At 41.4% G+C, this 23896-nt stretch overlaps 1 protein-coding gene across 1 annotated transcript in view; it reads left to right on the top strand.

Annotated features, from left to right (window-relative positions):
- The window catches only part of DIS3L2 (DIS3 like 3'-5' exoribonuclease 2), a 480187-nt gene that overhangs the window by 205084 nt on the left and 251207 nt on the right, over positions 1-23896 (top strand). Inside the window, exon 12 of the mRNA XM_058429965.1 lies at positions 21547-21626. Within this exon, the coding sequence (XP_058285948.1) occupies positions 21547-21626 (80 nt within the window). The remainder of the gene's footprint in view (positions 1-21546; positions 21627-23896) is intronic.

Below are 23896 nucleotides of genomic sequence, written 5' to 3'. Positions count from 1 at the left end.
GTATGATTCTATTTAATCTTTTTGAAAGTACAATTTTTAAAAGTCAGCTGAGTTTAAGATTCAGAAAAGGCAAATTTTAGAACTGTAGAACAGATTTGTAGTTGCCAAGATTCAGGGAGGCAGGACAGGAGGGAATTGGGTGCAATTGAGGGATCCTTGAGACAATAGTAGTGTTCATTATCTTGATTGAGTGGTATTTACATGAACCTACATATGTAATAAAATCGTATAGAACTTACACACTCAAATGAGTATGAGTAAGTGAGAAATCTAAATAAGATTGGTGCGTGGTATCAATGTCAATATCCTGGTTTTGATATTGTACTATAGTTTTGTAAGATTTTACCATTGGTAACTGGGTAAAGGGCACACGACATCTTTATTATTTCTTATACTTGCATTTTAATCTACAATTATCACAACATAAAAGATTCTAAAAAATTTAAAAGGAACCAGATAAATAAAGATGGAAAAGTAATATAATGTGAGGCACTTGGAAACTTTAGAGCAGGTGAAGTTTGAACTCGGCTTTGAAGGAGGAATAGGATTTTAGTATGCTTTTGTCTTATTTTTTAAAAAAGGGCTGAGCACGGTGGCTCACGCCTGTAATCCCAAAACTTTGGGAGACTGAGACAGGAAGATTGCTTGAATGCAGGAGTTCGAGACCAGCCTGGGCAACATGATGAGCCCCTCATCTTTACACAAAATTTTTAAAAAAATTAGCCAGATGTAGTGGCTCATGCCTGTGGTTCCAGCTACTCAGGAGGCTGAGATGGGAGGATTGCCTGAGCCCAGAAGGTCAAGGCTGCAGTGAGCTTTGATCATGCCACTGCATTCCAGCCTGGGCAACAGAGTGAGACCCTGTCTCAAAATAGGAAAAGAGAAAGCAGTTAACATGGTTACCTCATGCTCTGAGAAAACCTCTCAGTTGGGGGATATGCCTACGTGGTCCTTGAATTGCATCAGTAACTATAGGCCAAGGTGAAATTCAGAAGACTGAGATTTTGCTTTAAAGAACATGAACAACGCAATTTTTGGATTGGGAAAGATGAGTAAAATTTGGATATTTTGTCCCTAGGTTCTCAAAAGGAGATGAGATGAGAGAGAGAGAGAGAGAGGAAGGAAGAAAGAGAAAGAAAGAAAAAAAGAAAGAAAGAAAGAAGGCAGGCCTGGCATTCAGGGAAGAAGTCTAGACTACAGATACCTGTTTAGGTGCCTGAAGGTAGTAGTTACGGGCACCAAAGTGAATGAGTATACATAGGGTGAGCATATCATCTGATGAGGGAAGAGGACCAAGGATAGACTGTGAAGAGCTCCAAAATGTAAAGGGTGGAAGGAAATTTCTTAGGAAAAGGTGGTGTTGGGGGCACAGAAAGGCAGATATTAGAAGAGTTAAAGAAAAGACAAAGGCAAAGTTGGTGACAAGTTCCAAACAAGGGTGAGTTACCCTGTGCTCTGCTGCAGTGAGGTCAGCTGGGACAAAGCTAGAACAGAAGTCACTGTGTTTAGCCATGAAGCTCTTTTCTTTGTCCTTTGGATATCTCAAGAGTCGTGTCAGTGCAGTGATTGGAGCCGAAGCCAGATTATAGTCAACTGAGGAGGTGACAAAGTGGGGATCCTAAACGTAAACATCTCTGTTAAGGAGGTTTGCTTTGCAGAGGAAGTGAGAGGGAGCTTGAAAGAAGCAGGGTCCTGAAGATATTTGTGCAAATTGGAGAGATTTGAGCTTGCTGGCAAGTGGTGGGTGAGGAGCCAGTAGGCGACATACACATTTTTGGACTCCTTTTTGGAAATTGCCTTCAGAGCCTGAGGCACATTTTCAACAATGGCAAATCTTCATCTTTTGAGGGTGGATTTAATTTTTGGAAGCAGCTGAGTTAATTCAGAGCCAAGGGTGGTAAATCAGGTGGGTGATCAAGTTGGATAACACAACTTCAAAAAAAAATTATAATTATAAAGTAGTAACACTGATTTTCTTGTGAAGCTCATGAATTGGCTTAGAAAGTAATCCTTAAAAAATCACAAGAACCATTTGAGCAGTTGTAGCATTCTCTGAATAGTAGGTGTATGGATTTGTAACTTTGAGGACACTCATTTGTGTGGAAGTTCTATTATATATGAAGAAATTGGCCTAGTTACATTGTGTTTACTCCTAGTGCTCAAATGTAAAGTTGCCATGTAGTCTTTTTGCCTGAGAGGTGACTTAGTGGAGTTATAAGTTTATATATGGGAGAATCAAGAGTTTCAAATTGTGATTGTTTAAACAGTTCTGTGGTCTTACAGATGTAATTAGAATTCCTAGGATAGGAGTGTTCCCACAAGCATAACAGTACTTTAAATGTGTGTTCAGTTATCCCTTTCTATAGTCATATTTCATCGTTTCTTTTTGAAATAGAGTTATTTTGAAAATGTTAAGTCGCTACTCTAATCTTGAATGTCTGTCAGACCTAAGACAGAGCTGGGCGCATAGTAGGCACTCACCAAACATCCCTCTCCTGTCTTCTCTACCCTGGCGTTTGTTATATACCAGGGGTCACACTAAGAGCAAAATCAGTTCTTAGCTAGTAGATCATCTTCCGTGGTGTTTGGCCAAAAATATCCAGCATAAAGAAAACAAATGTGTACAGAAGTTTGAAGTTTTTACTTACCTTTGTTGTTAATGGGGTGTATATTTATATACCAAAAGATATTTTTGAAGGCTTATGTTATACCTTTATATGCATATTTATCATCTCCTTTAATCATTGAAATAACCTTGTGAAACTTGTCCTTATTTTTCAGATAAAGAAACTGTGGCTCTGAGTAGTAATCTCTTGCCTGAGGTCACATGACTGAGGGGGACGAACTGGGACTTGATTTCAGGTCTGCAGTTTTGGAATCTCTAACTCACGGTCCTCATATGTCTCCACCTTCTTAAACCTATGCCCTTAATTAAAAAAAAAAAGTTGATTAAAAAAATAAGTCAGAAGTGCTTCATACTTACCCCTTCCTCATACTGAGAAAATAGAAGTTAGAGCCTGTCTTCTTTAAGCTCCTACTGGCTAAAAGACTTGATAGCATTGTACTTTATGTCATTCTAATTACCAAAGCAATAGTTTTTAAACTTCTAGAAAGTCACGGCACCCTCCCTCTGCCTCCCCACACCTGGAGCTCTCTGAGCTCCCCCAGGGGGCGGTGTGGAAGTGGCAACTGTAATGTCCTGTCATACATAGCTTTCGATAATGATAAAGCGTTAGAGAAAGCCAGGGCAAGTTAGCCATTCTAGGAAACTTTCCACAGCTGTTGCATTAATTAAGACTTTTTTGGTCCCAAGTAACAGAAACCACTGGAACTCACTTAAGCAGAAAGGGGAATTTGTTTTAAGGATCCTGTGGTGTCTCCCAGAATCCAAGGGCAGGGAACCAGGGACTGCAGTGAGGCAAGAAACCCAGAAAGACTTCTTTCTTCCTCTCTGCCTCTCCTACTCCACACACTGGCTTCCTTCCTCCCCTTCACTCAGACTAGCTCCTTTGCTTCCTTCTCCTTAGTGGGATGGCTGCTGTCTACAGCTACCAAGGTGCTCTCTGGGCCCATCCAACCAAAGGGAGACTGATTTCTCTCTTTCCTCCCTGCACACTCCTTCCCTGTTTCCCATCCTTTGTCCCAATTTCCAAATTCTTGGCAAGGATCAGATTATTCCGTTTTGATTTTACGTGCTAGTTTGGGTGAGTGAGTGTAAGGACAGACAACCTAATGTGACTAGCACAGCTGTGTTCACTCCTACCTTTGGGAGTTTTAAATGCTGCTATCACAGGAGTGAAATACAAGAACATAGGTTTTAGAGGCATATTCTGCCACTTACTAGGTATATACTCTTGAGCAAGTTTTAGCTCCTGTGAGCCCTACTTTCTTTAAAGTTAAAAGGGATATACAGATAATGTCTTTCTCATGAGGTTGTGGCAGAGTTTAATGTAATAACAGGTATAGTGCTTAGCACAGGGTCTAGCATACATTATGCTTGATAAAATATTGCCCCTTTATTTCTGATGATTATTAAGGCACATTGCCTTAACAAAAAGATGTTTAAGTCATATGAGGAGTAAAAATTTTAAACTGCCTTTTGGTTCAAATTTCTGCTTCCTCTTGCCTCTTTTATGTCCCCATTTCATCTATCATTGGGTATTAATATATTCATAATCCAAAGGACTTTTGGTTCTAAAAAACCTCCCAAATTCTCTAGGAAATAGTTGGAGGTCCCAAGGTATCACCCAAAGTAGTTTCACAAATATGTTGGTACATAGACTATTAGGTGAAAAACATTCATGGCTCTACTAGCCTTTTTTTCCAGTGATTGGAGTTGGAAGACCCCAATTAAAGATTCAATTCATGGCGAGGCCCAGCAGTTTGGGAGGCCAAGGCAGGCGGATCACTTGAGACCAGGAGTTCGAGACCAGCCTGGCCAACACGGCAAAACCCTGTCCCTACTTAAAAATACAAAAATTAGCTGGGCGTGGTGGTGCTCACCTGTAGTCCCACCTACTTGGGAGGCTGAGGCATGAGAATTGCTTGCACCTAGGAAGCAGAGGTTGCAGTGAGCCGGGATCGTACCACTGAACTCCAGCCTGGGTGACAGAGTAAGACTCTGTCTCAAAAGAAAAAGAAAAAGAAAAAAGATTCAATTTAGTAAATATTTATTATCTCTACTATATATATCTTAGTATATATTAATGGGAATGTATCTTGCAAATATTAGTGTATATAGATATATATGCTACTTCTATGTGTGTGTGTGTACACACTAATATTTGCAAGATACTGAAATAGATATTGTTGGAATTAAAAATATGTATATATATTTATATAAATAATTGAGAGAAACAGTCCTTTCCTTTAAAAAGAGTAAAGTTAGAAGAAAATATTGTGAATCCACAAAAATCATGAATTCAGGGTATTTTGGCAGAACTGGTTTACCAAGTTCCCATGTTAATGAAGCTAAGTCACATTAAGTAAGAATGGAGAAATAGTTTGAAGCCAAATCATGGAGGATACTGGATGCCAAGCTGAGGATTATAGTTCAAAGATAGCTGGCCGGGCGCGGTGGCTCACGCTTGTAATCCCAGCACTTTGGGAGGCCGAGGCGGGCGGATCACGAGGTCAGGAGATCGAGACCACGGTGAAACCCCGTCTCTACTAAGAATACAAAAAAAATTAGCCGGGCATAGTGGCGGGCGCCTGTAGTCCCAGCTACTCGGAGAGGCTGAGGCAGGAAAATGGCGTGAACCCGGGAGGCGGAGCTTGCAGTGAGCCGAGAGCGCGCCACTGCACTCCAGCCTGGGCGATAGAGCGAGACTCCGTCTCAAAAAAAAAAAAAAAAAAAAAAAGATAAAAAAAAAAAAAAAAAAAAAGATAGCTAGAAGCCAGTGAAGATTTTTGAGGAGAGTATAATGTAATTGTACATTCTAAGAATTGACTTCCTCCTAATAGCCAAGTGGTAAAGGACTTGAAAGGCAGGAAAGAAAGAGAGGAGACTGGAGTCCATTTGAAGAGAGCTGCTTTAGTAGGAATGGAAAGTGGGCTTTATGAATTCAGGGCCAGTCCAGGGCTTGGTAAGGACTGGGCTATGGGAATTGAGCTGAGGTAGAGAGTGTGTGCTGGGTAACCCGCAACCTGGAAGCGCAGGAGGAGGTGTAGGTTGCATGAGGGGTCACTTGGGACTCTTCCTTTCCTGAAGTTGGTGGGAGTAGAGAAGTAGCACTCCATGCTTCACTATGTTCCAATTCCTGACTTGGAAACTCTCTGAAACAAGCAGTGATTATGAGCTTATTTTTGACCTAGAATGTAAGTATTTAATATTAAAATGAGCCAGGAATTCATTTTCAGCCTGCTTTTTAAAAACAAAACAAAAAACTATAGAACAAGCTCTGAATGATACAACAGAGTTTTGGCCCAAAATGAATACTTAAAAGACATACAGTTCTAAGCTTGGCTTTCTCCATTAATGAAAAGAAGGAAATTCATACTTTCTTCTGTTAAAAATTACAGATCATACTCAATTTGATAATAGAATCCCTGATTATCCTGAAATACAGCTGAAATTTGTTTTATTTTGTTTGTTTTGTTTTTGAGACACTGTAACTGCCTAATGGGTTCTTCTTGTCCACTGCCCAGATAGAGCCAATTAGTCAAGACGGGAATTACAATAGAGAAAGAGTTTAATACATGTGGAGCTGGCTAAAACAGGTAGAGTTTTATTATTTCTCAAATCAGCCTCCCTGAAAATTCAGAGGCTAGAGTTTTTAAAAGATAGTTTGGTGGGCAGGGGCTAGGGAATGGGGAATGCTGGTTGGTTCGGTTGGGGATGAAATCATAGGGAGTTGAAGCTGTCCTCTTGTCTTGAGTCAGTACCTGGGATGGGGTGGGGTGGGGGTGGTGGGTGGGGGTGCCATAAGACCAGATGAGCCAGTTTACAGTTCTTTTTATTTTAAATAGAGATGGTGTCTTGCTGTGTTGCCTAGGCTGGTCTTGAACTCCTGGGCTCAAGCTGTTCTCCTGCATCAGCCTCCCAAAGTGCTAGGATTACAGGGATGAACCCCCACGCCCTGCCTTGAACACCAGCCTTAGGTTTGATAATAATAATGTTATCCATAGGAGCAATTGAGAGGTGGGGAATCTTGTGGCCCCTGGCTGCATATCTCTTAAACCATTATTTTAAATCTTGCTAATTTATTAGTTTTATGAAGGCAGTCTAGTCCCCAGGCAAGGGGGGACTTTGTTTTGGGGAGAGGCTTTTATCATCTTTGTGTTAAAGTATGAATTAAATTCCTCCCAAAGTTAGTTCGGCCTATGCCCAGGAATGAACAAGGGCAGCTTGGAGGTTAAAGGCAAGACGGAATCTGTTAGGTCAGATTTCTTTCACTGTCAAACTTTTCTCACTATTAGAATTTTTTTAATTATAAATTTTATACTATTATACAGGGTCTTGCTCTGTCACCCAGGTTGGAGTGCAGTAGTGCAGTCATAGCTCACTACAACCTTGAACTCCTCTGCTCAAGTGATCCTCCCTCCTTGGCCTCCAAGCACTGGGATTACAGGCATGAACCAATGTGCCTGGCCTGGTATTTTAAACATATATTCATGTTACTATTCTTTATTTTCTGCAGGAAATTTATTTAATTAAAATGTTTGTATGGATCTCATACACAAGTCGCTTATCTCACTAAACTGAGACTCTAGTAAATAATCTCAATATTTTATAAAACGGTGCCAGACCTGTTAAGGCCTATTATGCATCATTTATGATGCTTCAACAATAGTATCTTTCCACATCATCATCTTAATAAAAAACATTCATTTGAGAATACATTTTCCAGGCAGTTCCTTTGCCTCCAGGAGGAATATTTTGAGGCCTCCCAGTGGCCATAGGATTAAAAGACTTGACAGGAAAGCCCTAGAATTCTTGAAGAGCAAGGCTTTTGAAAGATTCATTGTTGTGGAATCTCCCTTTGAAAGAGACCACTTTATCTTACTCCTAAACATCTATAGGACAGACATAGCATTTTCTGAAAAGAAATTCTGGGTAATGTAGAAGAACAAATGTAGGTAGATAATCTAGTATGGGTAGTGTGTAATGTGAAGAATGATAGTTCCATTTTTATGGTTGCCATAACAATCATACAGTTGTGCAAAAAATGTGTATAGCTTTTATAGAAGGGAGCTGGCACCATTGTAATGCTTCTTCTCATATCAGAACAACTGTTTTCAGATCTGAAAAATAGGGGTGGCTTAACCCTTCCCCAGTTAGCTCAGCATGTTCCCTGAGAAGTCTCTTTGGAGCTCCAGGGCTGTTGAAATGCATTCACCACTTGCATTTGCATTTTAGCCTGATAAATGGATTGAGAATTAAGGATGATGATCCTTTCAACAGCAGGTTCTGAATTCCTAACTTGGGAATTCAAAGGATGAGAAAAGAAATACATTGTTCCTCAAATAGAAATCTAGGAGAGATGTCTAGACATAGTAAATTCTTTGACTTTGTGACTATTCTTAATTCTGTCCACTAGAATTTAAATCCATTAAATGCTGTCCTTTACCCCACTGTGCTTAGTATCAGATAAAGTCATATTAAAATTTGGTTACAATTTCTGTTTTATTTTTACATATTAACTATGTCACTTCTGGAAATCAAGAAACAAATTTTAAGCGTAGTATATTTAAGTGAAAATATACTCACACATATTCTTTCTTTCACTATCATTTTCCTATTTTTATATATCCTTTCCTAAGGAAAGTACTTGGGACTTGACTTTCTCAGTCACGCTAAGGAGTATCCACTGTGAAGAAACTATATCAGAACTCTGGATGGAGGTTTTCAGGTTGAGGATGGGAGGTTTTCAGGTTTGGATGGGGTACCTAAAATGAAGTCATTGTCAACCTAGTCAGCCACAGAGAAACTTTTTCTTGTAGAGATTTGGGATAAGTTATTACTTTTGCCAAAATACATCCAGAGTTTTTAAATCTTAAGATAAAGTCTGGAATTCTGGCTGGGCGCGGTGGCTCACGCCTGTAATTCCAGCACTTTGGGAGGCCGAGGCAGGCGGATTATGAGGTGAGGAGATCGAGACCATCCTGGCCAACATGGTGAAACCCCGTCTCTACTAAAAATATAAAAATTAGCTAGGTGTGGTGGCACGTGCTCCTAGCTACTTGGCAGGCTGAGGCAGGAGAATCGCTTAACCCGGGAGGCGGAGGTTGCAGTGAGCGGAGATAGCACCACTGCACTCCAGCCTGGGCGACAGAGTGAGACTCCATCTCATTTAAAAAAAAAAAAAAAAAAAAAAGTCTGGAATTAAGGGTAAAAGTAGGGGAGATTTCAACTCTCATTGAAATAGAACTTGCTCTAATTGACTTATTTGGTGAATTCCTGTCCCTTTGAGTCATAGCTCTGCAGTTCTGTGACCTTGGGCTTCTTTGACCTTGAGCAAGTTACTTAATCCTTCTGGGCCTCAGTTTCCCCACCCACAAAATGAGAGTAAAAATAATACCCACCATTGTTATAATTCTATCCCCTCAAGGGCCATCTCTAGGAAATAGAGAAAAAAAAGTGTTTTTAATGAGAATAAGATTTCTCATATATTGAAGACCTCTCCTATGTTTATAAAATCTGAGAAGATTTTATAGATTGTATAGAACTTTTTATACTTTAACTCTTAACACTTTATATTTAGGGGCTTAGGTATTTGATCCTTCTGTAGTATTATTTCCTGGAAGCTTACAGCCCCTTTGTTTTGTCTGATTTTAAAACTTAATTTGTATTAATTAGTGTTCTCATAGGCTGTTTTAAAGTAACTGCAATCTGATATTTTAAATCTGGATTATAGGTAAACTACTACCAGAGATAAAAGAAGAAAGAGATGTTCAGAGAGAGCTTCGGATAGAGAGACTTTCTGGCCTGGTGGGACTCGGCTGCCCTCATTGCACCCTTAGGCATGGAAAGCTGCATTCTGAAAACCAGCAAGCCTAGCTATAAATCTTCTTGGACAGGAAATAAAAGAGTCAGAGACCAAGCCATCTCTGCCCTGCGTACAAACTCTCTTGGTTGAGTTGTGCCCGGTAGTTCAGTGCTTTCAGGTAAACTAACTTGGTGGATTCTGGGCCTTTGCCCAAGTTCTTCCCCAGATAGCCCAGGCCTTACTTCTGCACCTCCTTTGAGTCGTCTTCACGTGCCATCTTCTCAGTGAAGCCTGCCCTGTCTATCCTATTCATAATTGTAATCAGTACTTTCAATACCCCTTACTGCATTCTAATGTTTCTTTTTTTTCCTCCATAGCAATGAATTTCAGTACTGTTTATTTTCTGTCTCCTCCCCGTAGAAATCTTCGTTCTCAAATGTGTCCCAAACCCCAAGAGCAGTAGATAGCCGCTAAATGTTTGTTGGGTGTAGCATTTCTTGTCTTTCTCTTGACCTCTGATATCTTCTTCACATTGATGTTCCTCTGGTTCCTACAACTTGGACTTGTTCTTGACACTAAGTAAGTGAAAATTTATGAAAAAGGCTACAATTATTCACGGTTATAAACAGTTTAGAAAAGAAAGGAATGGGCATATTTCTTGAAAAAAGTCATGTTTGAAGAGCTGTATGGTATCAGAGGGAGTCAGCTAATTCTTTGTGGCCATGAAGGGCCTGAATTTTGAAGTTTCTCAGAGTCAGATTTCAATTCAGCGTGTAAAGGTGCTTCCTAACAGGTAGAGCTATCTAATTATTGCCTAATGATGCAGTGAACTCTTCCTCTCACCTCCCCATCCCAGCTTTCAAGATGTGGGTTTATCTGTGTGCTTGGTTTTTGTTTGGGGACATTCAGAGGATAAGATTTGGAGTAGGGTAACCTTCCAATTTGATTATTCTGTGATTCTGGTCCCTGAACTGATACAGAGTGATTTCTAGGATTTATTAGTAAGTGCAAAAAGCAAAATGAAAAGAGAATTAATAGTATTTGATTATTTGTGTAAGAAAGAAGAGAAAATGAAAAAAATGTATCTATCTATATATGTATCAGAAAGGAAAACAAACACAGAAAGGGTAAACCAGAAAATGATGAAAATAATTATTTATAGGGGAGAGGTAAGAGCTGGGGGAATGGTAGAAATGGGAATGAGACTTCTCTTGAGTATACTAACTTTTGAACCATTTAAAGTTTTAAATATTCAGTAATATAATCTAAAAGGTGGTAAAAGCAAAATTTCTAAAATTGAAATCAAACAAAAACAAATGGGCCAAATGTTTTTCAAATGTATAGCATCAGCACCTACAGAAAAAAGAATTCAAGTAACTTTTAAGCACTTGAACTATATACCCATAGTGAGTATATTCTAAGGATAAACCACCAAAGAAATCAAACTTAATAGGTTTGTTGTTGTGAGTGGTGTTGGCGTTGTAATTCTGAAACAGTTTTGAATATCAAGGCCATTGGGAACTGGAAAAAGAAAGATATAAATATGGAATGGGGGAGATAAGAACTTTATGGTGTTAGATTTCAGTTGGGGATGTCAATATGAACTCACGATTTTTAAACAGCATTTAGGTTGAACCACATGAAATTGCCAGTTTTTAGGCCACAAATAGTCAAATATTAACAATTTCATGTGATTCAACCCAATGTTTTCTAACTCTGCTTGCTGAAAGGGCCTGGAGGCAATGGTAGCTCAGTAGTAATGAGCATATCTTATGCCCCGTCCTGGTTTCTAAATGCCATTCCCACCAGAAGGAATTTGGGCTCCTTAGGGAAGTCGGTAATTATAAACCTGGGGCAGGGATTGTACAGCTTGTGAGACTTGCCACAGGGATATAGAGGCTCACTTGAAAGGGCTCCCACCAGCCTAATTTGGGAAAATTTATGTATCAAAAAGAATAGTAGTGGTAGTCGTGGTAATGGCTTATAACATAGTGAATTTTTTAAAAAAATCAATGAATTTGTAATGACACTAAAAAAAAAAAATTGGGGGCAGGAAAAAACTTCTTTTAATAGAAGATAGCCAGCAAATGTAGGAGATATTATAGGATTAGCAAACATTTTATAATTTACAAGGCTATGATTCATTCAGGCAAAAGTCAAGTCATCTAGATGCTGAAACCATTGACCAAAAGGTTTGTTTGTTTGTTTGTTTGTTTGTTTGTTTGTTTTGAGGTGGAGTCTTGTCTGTTGACCAGGCTGGAGTGCAGTGGCATGATCTCAACTCACTGCAAACTCTGCCTCCTGGGTTCCAGCAATTCTCCTGGCTCAGCTTCCCGAGTAGCTGGGATTACAGGTGCCGACCACCATGCCTGGCTATTTTTAGTAGAGACGGAGTTTCACCTTGTTGGCCAGGCTGGCCTCGAACTTCTGACCTCAGTGATCTGCCCACCTCAGCCTCCCAAGTGCTGGGATTACAGGCGTGAGCCACCGTGCCCAGCCCCAAAAGGGTTTTTGAGAGCAGGATATTCATGTGATCTCTAAGTTTCATTCCGAAGGTTTCTTTTTATTTACAAAGGGTAAAAGGTAGCCTTAACATACACAGTTCTAGCTATTAGCACCTTAACCAAGTAATCCAACCTGGCAGCCTAACATTTTGTGCCTTCTGAAGGTATGCACACCATCACCTGTGAAAATTTGAGGCCAGAATGTTCACCATGAATCTAGTCAAGCCTTTTTATCCAACTTTCCATTTATAGGAAATACAGAGGAGATGAATTTTGTCACATTTGATTTATTTCTCTCTATCCCTTTCTTCCTCCTTCTGTGAGGAAACAATCTAATAAATCCAGAACATAAGACACTTTACAGGACAACTGACCTGGACTCTTCAAAATAAAAAAGCAATGTTATATTTGAAAAACAAAAGATAGTTGAACAAGAAATAGGCTAAGAGACGTAACTACCAAATACATTGTGGAAACTTTGATTAGCTCCTGGATCAGGAGGAAAACCAAAAGCAAAAGAGACTTTTTGGGAACAGTCAACATGGTCTATGAATTGGGTGATATGAAAGTATTAATCCTGACTGTGGTGTTAGTGTTGTGGTTCTATAGAAGAATGCCCTTAGTTTTGGACAATGCATGTTAAAGTATGGAGAGGGAAAGTATCACCATCTCTGTGACATACTTCTCGGTAATTCAGATGTCAAAAATTAAACACACAAAACAACCAGCTAGACACAGGAAGGGAGGGATGGAAGGAGGAAAAAAGATAAAGCCAATATGGCAAAATGTTGAAATTTGATGACTCTTGATGAAGGGTATATGGATGTTCATTTTACTATTCTTTCAACTTTCCTGAAAGTTTAACATTCTTCAAATGAAAATTGAGGGGAAGAAAATGAATTTGAACATATTTTCTGGGTTTAAACCATGGCTTTCCTGGCCCATCCCTTGATCTCTGGCTCCCACAGTCCCAGACCCATCCTGTCCTTTGTCCTCTGCTTCAGGATGTTGTTTTTTTAAAGTATAAAAAGAGGCACAATGGCTCACGCCTGTAATCTCAGCACTTTGGGAGGCTGAGGTGGGTGGATCACGAGGTCAAGAGATTGAGACCATCCTGGCCAACATGGTGAAATCCCGTCTCTACTAAAAATGCAAAAATTAGCTGAGTGTGGTGGCACACGCCTATAGTCCCAGCTACTCGGGAGGCTGAGGCAGGAGAATCGCTTGAACCTGGGAGGTGGAGGTTGCAGTGAGCTGAGATCGTGCCACTGCACTCCAGCCTGGCAACAGAGCAAGACTCCATCTCAAAAACAAACAAACAGGAAAAAAAACATAGAACGATGAGAGGTTCATTGAACCGGTGGGTAGAACCAATGAGTAAAGGGACGTAACATGGCAGAACATTTCAGTTTGTTTGGATTAAGTTTCATCACTATCCTTGAAAAAATAAAAGAACTTAATAACCACATTCACTTGGTGTAGAATTTTGCTAATGCTTGAGTTGACCTTTCTGAGGACTCGAGGTTAGAAACACCTGGTCCAGTGAAAAGGGCCTGCCCACAGTGCTGCATAACTTCTTTCTGCTGGCCATGTGGCCTCATTAAGTGTCACTTTATCACTGTGTGGTGAGACTGGGGAAGTGGAGGCAAATGGACCAAGGTCACTTTCTGCCCTAAATAGACCATAGACTTTTCCTGTTCTGAAAAATTTGCGGTTTGTGTCTGCTTCTTAGCATCTTTTGTGTGAGTAGAAGTGCGTGAAAGAATATTATGCTATTAGCAACTACTGTCGAAAAAAAGAAAAGATGCAGCCCCACTGAACAAGGGGACAGACCTAGGTTTGAATGATGATCCCAGGTCTGTGAAATGGAGGCTCAGATGAATTCAGCATCTGATTGTACTAGAATGTCACAGCACCCATCTGGCTGGGCTCTCTGCAATGGTACACTTGGGAACACATCCCTGTGGGTGAATGATCCAGCTCTTCAGTTGTTTTTCCTTCTACAGTTTACGTAAAATTTGCTGATTTCTATATAAACTGTGATGCCATCTAATCTAAGAAAGTGTTGGACTGAAAGTTTTATTCTTTATCCACTTAAGGTTATTTCATAATATTTTTTCCATTCCTTTTCACCCATTCTTCATCACTGACCCAGATCCTCCTCCCCAGAATTGCTTGCTAGCACGGAGACAGACCCAGAGTCACGGACAGAGGAGGGCCCCTATAAATTTTGTTAATCTGGAAGTGGTCCCTGAACCACAGTTTGTAAAACACTATTTTATGAGAAAAGAAGATGGGATGAAGACAGAAAAGGACACCCTTGGAAACAATAACACTGTGGTGTGACCACAGGATTGAATGCCAGGAAGTCATGAGTTCTAATCCTAAATGTATTTCCCAAGACACAGTGGCAAAATTGAGTGGAAAAGTGCTCCACAAGAGCCCTTTGGTCGTTTTTTCATTCATCTGTCCATCAGCTATTCATTACATATGTGCCTTCAATGTGCTGGAAGGGTTATAAAGACAGTCCAATCTCATTACCAGACCTGATGCTGGCTCCCAGCCTGTCACAGCGATAAGGCATGTCCATAAGTGGCCACCAACATGCCAGAGACAGTGGCTGTTGCCATCAGAGAGAGGCAGATTGCAGGCATGGGTAGGGCGCATGGGGGAGAGGTGACTTCTATTCTGTGGGGCTGTGAGGGTTTACTGGAAAAAAGCTGGCATTGCAGCCAGGTCTTTAACTGCAAGGTAGGTCTTAGACATTGGAGATTGGTGGAGTAAGTAGCCTAGTATAGGAACAGCACAAACAACATTTCAGAAAGCAGAGGGTGTAGAGAAGAATTTAGCACACGAGGGAGCATGCAGTCTAACTGGAAAAGTACAGGTTGGGGCTGGGTCATGAAGGGCTTTAAATCCTAAGCTGACTTTCTATTTTTCTCAGTAAGGAGTTGATGAAGATTTTTGACCAATGCATGCTTTAAGATGCTTAATCTGGCAGCATCTGCGACCTTGGGGAGAACAGTTTCTGTGATGTGGTAGGGGCCATGGCCAAAATCCAGTGAGGTGAATAATGACAAAGTGGTGAGTAAATGTTGCTGTGGTGACTAGACAGCTTCTTCCAGCTTAAAGGAGGTAGAGATGTTAATACCTTGAGGAAGCTAAGGGTGCAGGGTCAGAGGAAGAGTGTAAGTGACAAAGGAACAGAAATTATTTCTAAGCTTTTGCTATTTCCTAGGGTTCTTGGCGAGGTTTTAAGAGATTATAGAAGACTTTTACTTACTCTTCATGTGTTCATTCCCAGACCAATGGCTTTGGGTAAAACACAGTCTTAGAAGTTTTGTGTCTCTTTAAAAAGTTCTCCTAAGCCCTTCAGTCACGTGCCTTCAGAAATTTTGGTTACATAACGTTGCTCTGAATTGGAATTCTGCAGCCTCATGAACTGGAGTCTCATTCTTTCCCTCCCCCACCTGGCACTTTATTTTCTGCGGGTCAGGGTTAGCTTCTTTCTAACCATTGTTGCGGAACTCTTTAAATATTTGGTCTCACAGGTTCTAAAAGCTGGCAGGCTAGGCTGCTCCCTGCAGGTTGTGAGACCGAAGCCTTCCAGAAAAGGAGCCAGTAAAATCCCAAGCATGTTAACTGAGTGTAACAGCTGCATGGTGCACCTCCTCCATCACCCTCAACCCCACCGCACAGGGCTGGGCTCCCAAGTGCTGAGGCCAGCAGCTCCTAGCCACTGCGGCTTGCAAGCAGAAGGAGCCCTCATGCAGCACATCGTGGCAGGCTCGTAATTGTGGTGATGACAACAGATTAAATCACTGGCTCTCAGCACTGAGGACTGGGGTTTGTCAGGGTCACTCACCGTTCCTTTGCTTCTCCCAATTTTCCATAGTGAGAGAGCAAGCTTGGAGTCTGCTGCTACAGTAGAAATACTTTCTGAGAGCCCTCTGAGTTTTGCTGTCGAGAGGTTCATTCTCTTAGTAGTCCAGGCTGCATCCCCTCAACACATGATTCTGGAATGTTGTAATCTCTCAATATACATATGTATTTAGTTATACCCTGCTTTTATCCAAAAGTATTTGAAGGTAGTTTACATATATATATATAATGCAGTGGATTTTATTGTTGTTGTTATTTGTTTTTTTGAGACAGGGTCTTGCACCCAGGCTAGAGTGCAGTGGTGTGATCTCAGCTTATTGCAACTTCTGCCTCCCAGACTCAAGCAATTCTCCCACTTCTACTACTAACTGGAAGTAATAGTAGACTACTGCTACTTCTCAGGAGTAGTCTCCTGAGTAGCTGGGACTACATGCTCATGCCACCACAACCTCTAATTTTTGTATTTGTTGTAGAAACAGGGTTTCACCATGTTGCCCAGGCTGGTCTTGAACTCCTGGACTCAAGCAGTCTGCCCACTGTGGCCTCCCAAAGTGCTGGAATTACAGCCATGAGCCACCGTGCCCAGCAAGTGTTTTTTAAAAATTAGGAAATGGGGTAAAAGGAACACGTGAGTAGGAAAATTAGGCACAGCCAGGATAAGGGTTAGTTCACAAAGTGCAAACTATAAATAAAATCTCCTAGAGGCAAGTTAGGAGGGTTTTCTGAGTTTCCTAGCAGCCAAAGCAAAAAGGAAAACTTTTTAAAGTTTATTTATTTATTTTATTTTGTACAGCAGACAGTTCGTATGGCATAAAAAGGGAAACCGTCAAGTATAAAATTTGTGTGTCTGTAAGATAAAGATTGTCACGAGAAGAGTGTTTCCTTATACTGCATCAACTTCCCCCATAAGTGCACTCTATAAAAGGATACTACATGGTCAAATGGGCCCTTGTTCTCCCTGCTTCCCTACAGCGATAGCATAGTCATTTGGTTGACTTCTTGCAGTGTCCTTTGGGGTAGGCTTGGTGGCAAAGCCCCAAGTAGGACAAGGGCACCATGGGAGGCCTGTGCAGGGTGTTTCAGTGCAGTTCTTCGCATCTCCAAAGGTGCTCCCTTGAGGAATCTTGGTTCTGGGAGATGCTGTCCCACAAAGAAGTGCCAGGAGCAAATGTGTTGGTCAAGAACTGTTGATACCGGCATATTAAAGGCTTCTCGAAATCCTACAATTAAGAAATCAGCCCAGTATTTCCCAACCTGATTTAATCATAAGATCTTTTTTAAAAAAATTAAACCACTTAATTGGCACATTCAGAAACATTGATCTAAAACAGGGGTCAGCAAACTTCCTGTGAAGGGTCCCATAGGAAATATTTTAGGCACAATTAAAACAGCTGTCTGTTACAACTGGTCAACACTGCCATTGTATAGAAAAAGTGTGGCTGTGTACGATAAAGCTTTATTTGTGGGTAGTGCAATTTGAATTTCCACAATCATTTTTGTGTCACAAAATAGTATTCTTCTTTTGATTTTTTATTTTTTAGTCATTTAAACATGCAAAAACTGTTCTCATCTTGCAGGTCATTCACAAACAAGTGGCAGGCCAGATTTGACCAGTGTAGTATGGTTTGCCAATTCCCGATCAGGAATAATGTTTGGATGGCTTATCTTTCCAGCAAGCAAGGCTTCCTGAGTACTGTTTGTCAGGTTCCATTTTAATTTAGACTTTTATGTTTCTGGTTTAAGAGCAGATTAAAAAGTGTTGAAGGTAATAGAGAGTTGGTTTGAGTCCTTACAGGCTAGTCTAGGATTTTTCTTAGAAAGCAGTTGTGGGTGCTCCCAAAGAAGACATTTACAAACTAACAAACAAAGTCTTACATGATCACATGTGGTTGGATCAACTTCAGGCTGGAAATGTCTTAATGGGAATTATCATTCATGCACTGGATCCATAGAAATGAAAGTCTCAAAGCACCCAGAGATGTTTAATTTTAAGAAAATAAAACTTCCTAGTCAATCCTCCAAGTAACCTAATAAACTGTGGCTTCCCACCCCCAACCAAGCTAATGGAGTTCTTTTTGGTTTTGACTAGGGGAACATTTTTTTCGCTTTTTATGATGTCATTATGATGAAAGAAGAAGAACCAAACATCCTACTACCATGTCTGACTTTTTAGTTTCAGTTATACAAGTATTTTTTATTGAGTACTCAGTGTATATAAAACATTTGGTTAGGTTTTATGGGAGATACCAAAAGGAGAAAGAAGTGGACACTTCCTTCTTTACCTTGTGAGCCAAGTTCAAGATCCTCATCAATTACAGCCCATTGCTGTGGTGCCAGGTCTGATTTCACCTCCTGGGCACTTCCTATTACCATCCATCTGTTCATTCAACAAACATGTCTGAGGTGCAGCCTCTGTTCAAGGCTCTGGGAACACAGCCTTCGGAGCACGCATTCCAGGAGATCAGTGTTTCTCTTCTCCTCTGGCACTCTTGCTTACAACCTCTTTTATATAGTGGAACCAAAATTCTTCTGTATATCTTGAGGCTTCAACCTTCATGTTGCCTACACTGTGTGTGACTCACCTCGAAATATTTAGAGGAAGAGTGGGTCTCCTGATTAATCACCCTTTCTGGGATCTGCACTCTAAATACTCTTGTTCCCTCCACCTGAATGGCACCCACCTTTCCCTGCCCTATTTTCTTAGCGTCCAGTGGGGACACAGTTTTTACCAGATCCATAATCTTAAAGCCATTAACTATATTAAGCCAAATGCACCTTGTAACAAATGTTACAAGATAGCTAAATATATGTACAAACAATAATACATATCTGATCAATTGTTTTTTGATTGAGGAAGATTCTCTATAGTTTTGATTTTTTCCATTTACAAAAGCAATATTCAATTGCAGTGAAAATTTTTTTTTTTTTTTTTTTTTTTTTGAGACGGAGTCTCGCTCTGTCACCCAGGCTGGAGTGCAGTGGCGCAATCTCGGCTCACTGCAAGCTCTGCCTCCCGGGTTCACGCCATTCTCCTGCCTCAGCCTCTCCGAGTAGCTGGGACTACAGGCGCCCGCCACCACGCCCGGCTAATTTTTTTGTATTTTTAGTAGAGATGGGGTTTCACCGTGGTCTCGATCTCCTGACCTCGTGATCCGCCCGCCTCGGCCTCCCAAAGTGCTGGGATTACAAGCGTGAGCCACCACGCCCGGCCGAAAATTTTTAAAAATATGAAAAAGTACACATTAAAGGAAAAAAATTAATCCATAAATCTAGCACCCGTCGATCAACCCTATGAATATTTAACATACGTGTTTTACTCTTCTTGATTTGAAAGTCACATGAATTTTTTTAAAAAATAGTAAACAATAAAATTGACCTTCTTTTGCTGTATGTAAAATTCTGTGAATTTTAAGACATGTATAGATTTACTTCCATTCCCCCTGCTGCCCCCGCACAAGCATCCCTTTCCTAGCCCTGGCAACCACTGATCTGCTCTCTGTCTTATCTCCGTTTTCGTTCCGTTCGTTCGTCTCCTCTTCTTTTCCTCTCCTCTTCTTCTCCTCTCCTCTTCTTATCCCCTCTCCTCCCCTCTCCTCCCCCTACCCTTTTTTGTTTTTGTTTTTGAGACCAAAAACAAAACTTGCTCTGTTGCCCAGGCTGGAATGCAGTGGCACAATCTTGGCTCACTGCAACTGCCACCTCCTGGGTTCAAACAATTTTCCTGCCTCAGTCTCCTGAGTAGCTGGGACTACAGGCGTGTGCCACCATGCCTGGCTAATTTTTGTATTTTTAGTAGAAATGGGGTTTCACTGTGTTGGCCAGTCTGGTTTTGAACTCCCGACCTCAGGTGATCTGCCCACCTTGGCCTCCCAAAGTGCTTTGTTTTCTTTTTGAGAGTGGCTCTTTTCACTCAGTTCAATACATTTGAGATTCATCCAGGCTGTTGCATTTATGAATAATTTGTTAATTTTTGTTGCTAAATACTGTTCCATTTTGGGGGTATACCACAGTCTGGTTATCCATTTACCATTTAAGATTACTTTTAGGGTTGGGCATGGTAGCTCACACCTGTAATCCCAGCACTTTGGGAGGCCAAGTTGAGAGGATCCCTTGAAGCCAGGAGTTTGAGACCAGCCTGGGGAACAGAGTGAGATCCTGTTTGTATAAAAAGTTTTAGAACTACTCCAGTGTGGTGGCATGCACCTATACTCTCAGCTGCTTGGGAGTCTGAGGTGGGAGGATTATTTGAGCTCAAGAGGTTGAGGCTGTAGTGAGCCATACAAAAAAAAAAAAAAGTTATTATTATTTTTTAAACATTTGACATTTCTGAAATTCTGAAGTATCTTAAAATTAATGTATATATTTAATGTGGTAGGGTTTTTATTTCTCCAAAAGCTATTACAGAATCGATGGTGCGTCTTATAATTAATACTCTCTTAGGATCGAAGTATTATGGTTAGGATTAGAGAGGGCTGTTGGGAGTTACTCGGAGTAGGGTAAGTGGACAGTTAAGAGTCGGATAGAGAAAGGCCCCGAGAGCTTGTGGCAGGCCAGCATTAGAGCAGCTTGGCAGCCTCTGAAGACAGGGTCTCGCTCTGTTGTCCAGGCTGGAGTGCAGTGGCCCAATCATAGCTCACTGCTGCCAAGGAAGTTTTGAACAGAGGAGCAACACCAGGGAACAAGTCTTTAAGAACAAAGCCTGTCTTACCATGGTTAGTACAAGTATGGGCAACATCATCAGTGTTGATGAATCAGGAAAAGACAAGAGAAATGGTGGCAGTGCACTGCTAGTCCTGGATGGAGTGGAGGAAGAACCTAGGAAGCAGTGAGCACTGACTAGAGTGTGGCATGGGGGCAGAAGGGCAGTTGCCGCAGAATACCCCAATCTCCAGGCAGTCCTTGGGCAGGAAAGGCTGGAGGTATGGAGAGCCAAGGACAGCTGCTGCCAAAATCTTTAGGTGTTTACGTGGTGGGAATGGGTGGGTTGAGTCAGGCATGCTGTATGGGAAACTGTAAAACAGAATGAGAATGTCTGGGAGTTTCATAGGGTAAGAGTGTGATGTTCATAAGGGTATTGTGCAAAGATAAATGGGCACATGGTGTACTTGGTATGAGCTTGGTTGAAATATATAATTATTCTGTGGAAACAAACTGTGATTTGTGCTGTTTCCAGGTAGACTTAAATTATGGTTAACTCTACGGCCCAAAGTTTTTTTGTGAAGCTTATTGTTGGGTCCCATCCCCCTGTATCACAAGTCAGATGATTTATTTTTTGGCATACCCCCGTTTTTTTCAATATAGGAGAATGAACAGTAAATTATCTTCATAGAGGTCCTTAAAGGGCAGCTTCCCATCAGCCACTGGAGAAGGATATTTTACCAAAGTGTAAATTGAAGAGTAATTTACCAAAGTAACTTGCCCCTCTTGTTGGCCAACTCCTCTTGAGAAGCCTCGTTCATGGAAGCAGTCTGATTTTCACCCACTCACATCTCTTCTGGCTTGGGGTGAAGGAGAAGTAGGTGCCAGTTCACACAGAGGAAGAGAAAGTCACTCACCCATTTGTCTCTTCCCAGTCTCACATTTAACTAAAGATCTCATTCTCATAGAAGTTATTTTTCACTTTCCCTAACAGAGCACATATGCAAAATTCACTGCTCTTTAAAGCTGTACTATGGTGGGGTAAAGTTGCTATTATTTATGGCATTGCTAATTGTTTCTTCACTCTTTCCTAGAAAAGACTGTATCTTCACCATTGACCCATCAACCGCCCGAGACCTCGATGATGCCCTCTCCTGCAAGCCACTCGCTGATGGTAGGATCGAAATTTCTATAGCATCTTGGGTAGCAGGCAGTCTGCATGCCTGTGTGGTTTGCCTGGCTGCCCTGTGCTGCCTAGGCAGCGTACTGTGCAAGGCTAGGTTTGCTTTGTGCCTGAACTTGCAATAGGCCTCTGAGCCTTTACAACTATGTGACCTTAAGATTGTGTTCCTATGGTGACATTGGGGAGGGTGAGAATGAGAAATGTCCTCCCACTAGACTCTTCTTGGGCTTCAGAAGGGGCAACAGTGAGTGCAAAAGAATGAATTCCAAGCCTTGGCCCTTCAAATAGTTCCAGTGTTGGCGTAAGGTATCACAGAAAGAAAGCTTGTAAGGGCTCTGCTTGGGAGAGACGTAGGGTTCTTTACCTGAATTTAACACCAAATAACGTGATTGAAGGGGTACTTTTCAAAGGCATGCTTCTTGGTGGGTAGCAGGAACACCTTCCCTGAGAACTGCCTCTCTAGGGCTGAGCTGGAGAAGCTTGGGCTACTCCCAGTAGGTTTTCATGTATCCACCAAGTTGAGAAAGGCAAACTGGTAAGGGCTCTTTAAACATTCTTTTGGGATGTTACTGAGCAGGTAAAGTGGGATTGAGGCTTGTTGTCTTTGGAAATTATAGTTGGAGGAAGGAAATGCAGCAATTGACTCTCAAAGGAAAAATGTGTAGGATATGAGAAAAGCGAACCCTTCCAATCCTCCCTCCTCCACCCCCTCCCCCTCCCTCCTCCCTTCCCCTCCCCTCCTCTTCTCAACAGAGTCTCACTCTTTTGCCCAGGCTGGAGTGTAGGGGCATGATCATAGCTCACTGCAGCCTCAGTCTTCTAAGCTCAGGTGATCCTCCCACCTCAGCCTCTCAAGTAGCTGAGACTACAGGTGTGCACCACCAAGCCTGGCTAATATTTTGTATTTGTGGTAGAGATGGGGTTTCACCATGTTGCCCAGGCTGGTCTTGAGCTCCTGGGCTCAAGTGATCCATTCACCTCAGCTTCCCAAAGTTCTGAAATCACAGGCATCCACCACCATGCCTAGCACCCCCAATCCCTTTTCTAATGCCCCAGATGTGCTTCTTCTAGGTTTTACCTACTTCTTGCCCCCTCTCTAGGGTGGCTTCTGGGTGACTGCTTTGGCTTTGGTCATGCTCAGAGATGGCCTTGGCACTAACATGGCCTTTGACATTTGCCCAATGTGGGTACCCACCCTTGCAGTTTCAGTCTGCCACCAAGCATTGATGGCCCAGTGGCCTAATCTTTTAAAACATTGCGAAGATGTTCATATCTCCCACTGACACAGAATGCCATAGGTTCAGTGTGTAATCTCTTCTCTACTATAATAGTTGGGGAAGCTTAGTAGATAGAAGGCTGAGAGATAGAAGACATCATTGCCTAAGACTGTTTTTATCTTCCTTGAAACTATAGGCAAGATTGCTCAATATTTTCTTTTTAAAAATTAGTTAATTAATTGATTTTTAGAGACAGGGTCTCACTCTGTCCTCCAGGCTGGAATGCTGTGGCTCATTGCAGCCTTGAACTCCCAAGCTCAAGCAATCTTCCTGCCTTGGCCTCCCAAAGCACGAGCCACTGTGGGATTACAAGCACGAGCCACTGTGCCCAGCCTCAATATTTTCAACTAAAGAAAACTGAAAGAAAGATAAAGCATAACAAGAGAAAAGTTCCCCTGGAAATTTTGGAGAAATTGTATCTTTTTAAAATCCAAAATTGAGGCAGCCTACTTCAAAAAGCAAGTACTGGCTTGATTTCTTACATTCTTAGCAATCTCTGTTGCATGCAGAGGCTTAGGCATACCTGCTTGGCATATAGACACCACTTCCCTAAGCCACAGTGTGAAAAGTGCCCCTAGGCTGAAAGCCAGGTGACCATGGACCTCATTCCTCATATTTTCCTTACCTCTAGATTCACACTTCTACTGTTTGTGTAATGCTTAGACACAATTGCTTCATTTGTTTTGTCCATTTTCATAGTTGATAATAGCAGAAGGATACATCTACTACCTGTTCCTCTGTCTCAGCTGGCCTGGAACCCTGCACCTTGCAGGGACTCCAGGGAGCAGGCACATGTCCTGTCCTACTCACTGCATTCACTGCGGTTTTATGTCTAGGGTACAAGTGTGTCAGCAGAGGTTTCATAGAGGAAGTGGTCAAAGATACGATAGGAAAGACAGATTGGGGACAAATTCGGGACAAATTTTCAGACCAAATAGTGTTTTTTGTTTATTAGACAATGGAAAGGCAAACAGATGTTGTTCA

This window comes from Hylobates moloch, unplaced genomic scaffold, assembly GCF_009828535.3.
Source record: "Hylobates moloch isolate HMO894 unplaced genomic scaffold, HMol_V3 SCAFFOLD_1, whole genome shotgun sequence".
In the NCBI taxonomy this organism is placed as follows: domain Eukaryota; kingdom Metazoa; phylum Chordata; class Mammalia; order Primates; family Hylobatidae; genus Hylobates; species Hylobates moloch.
This window is presented reverse-complemented; position numbering and strand designations above follow the sequence as displayed.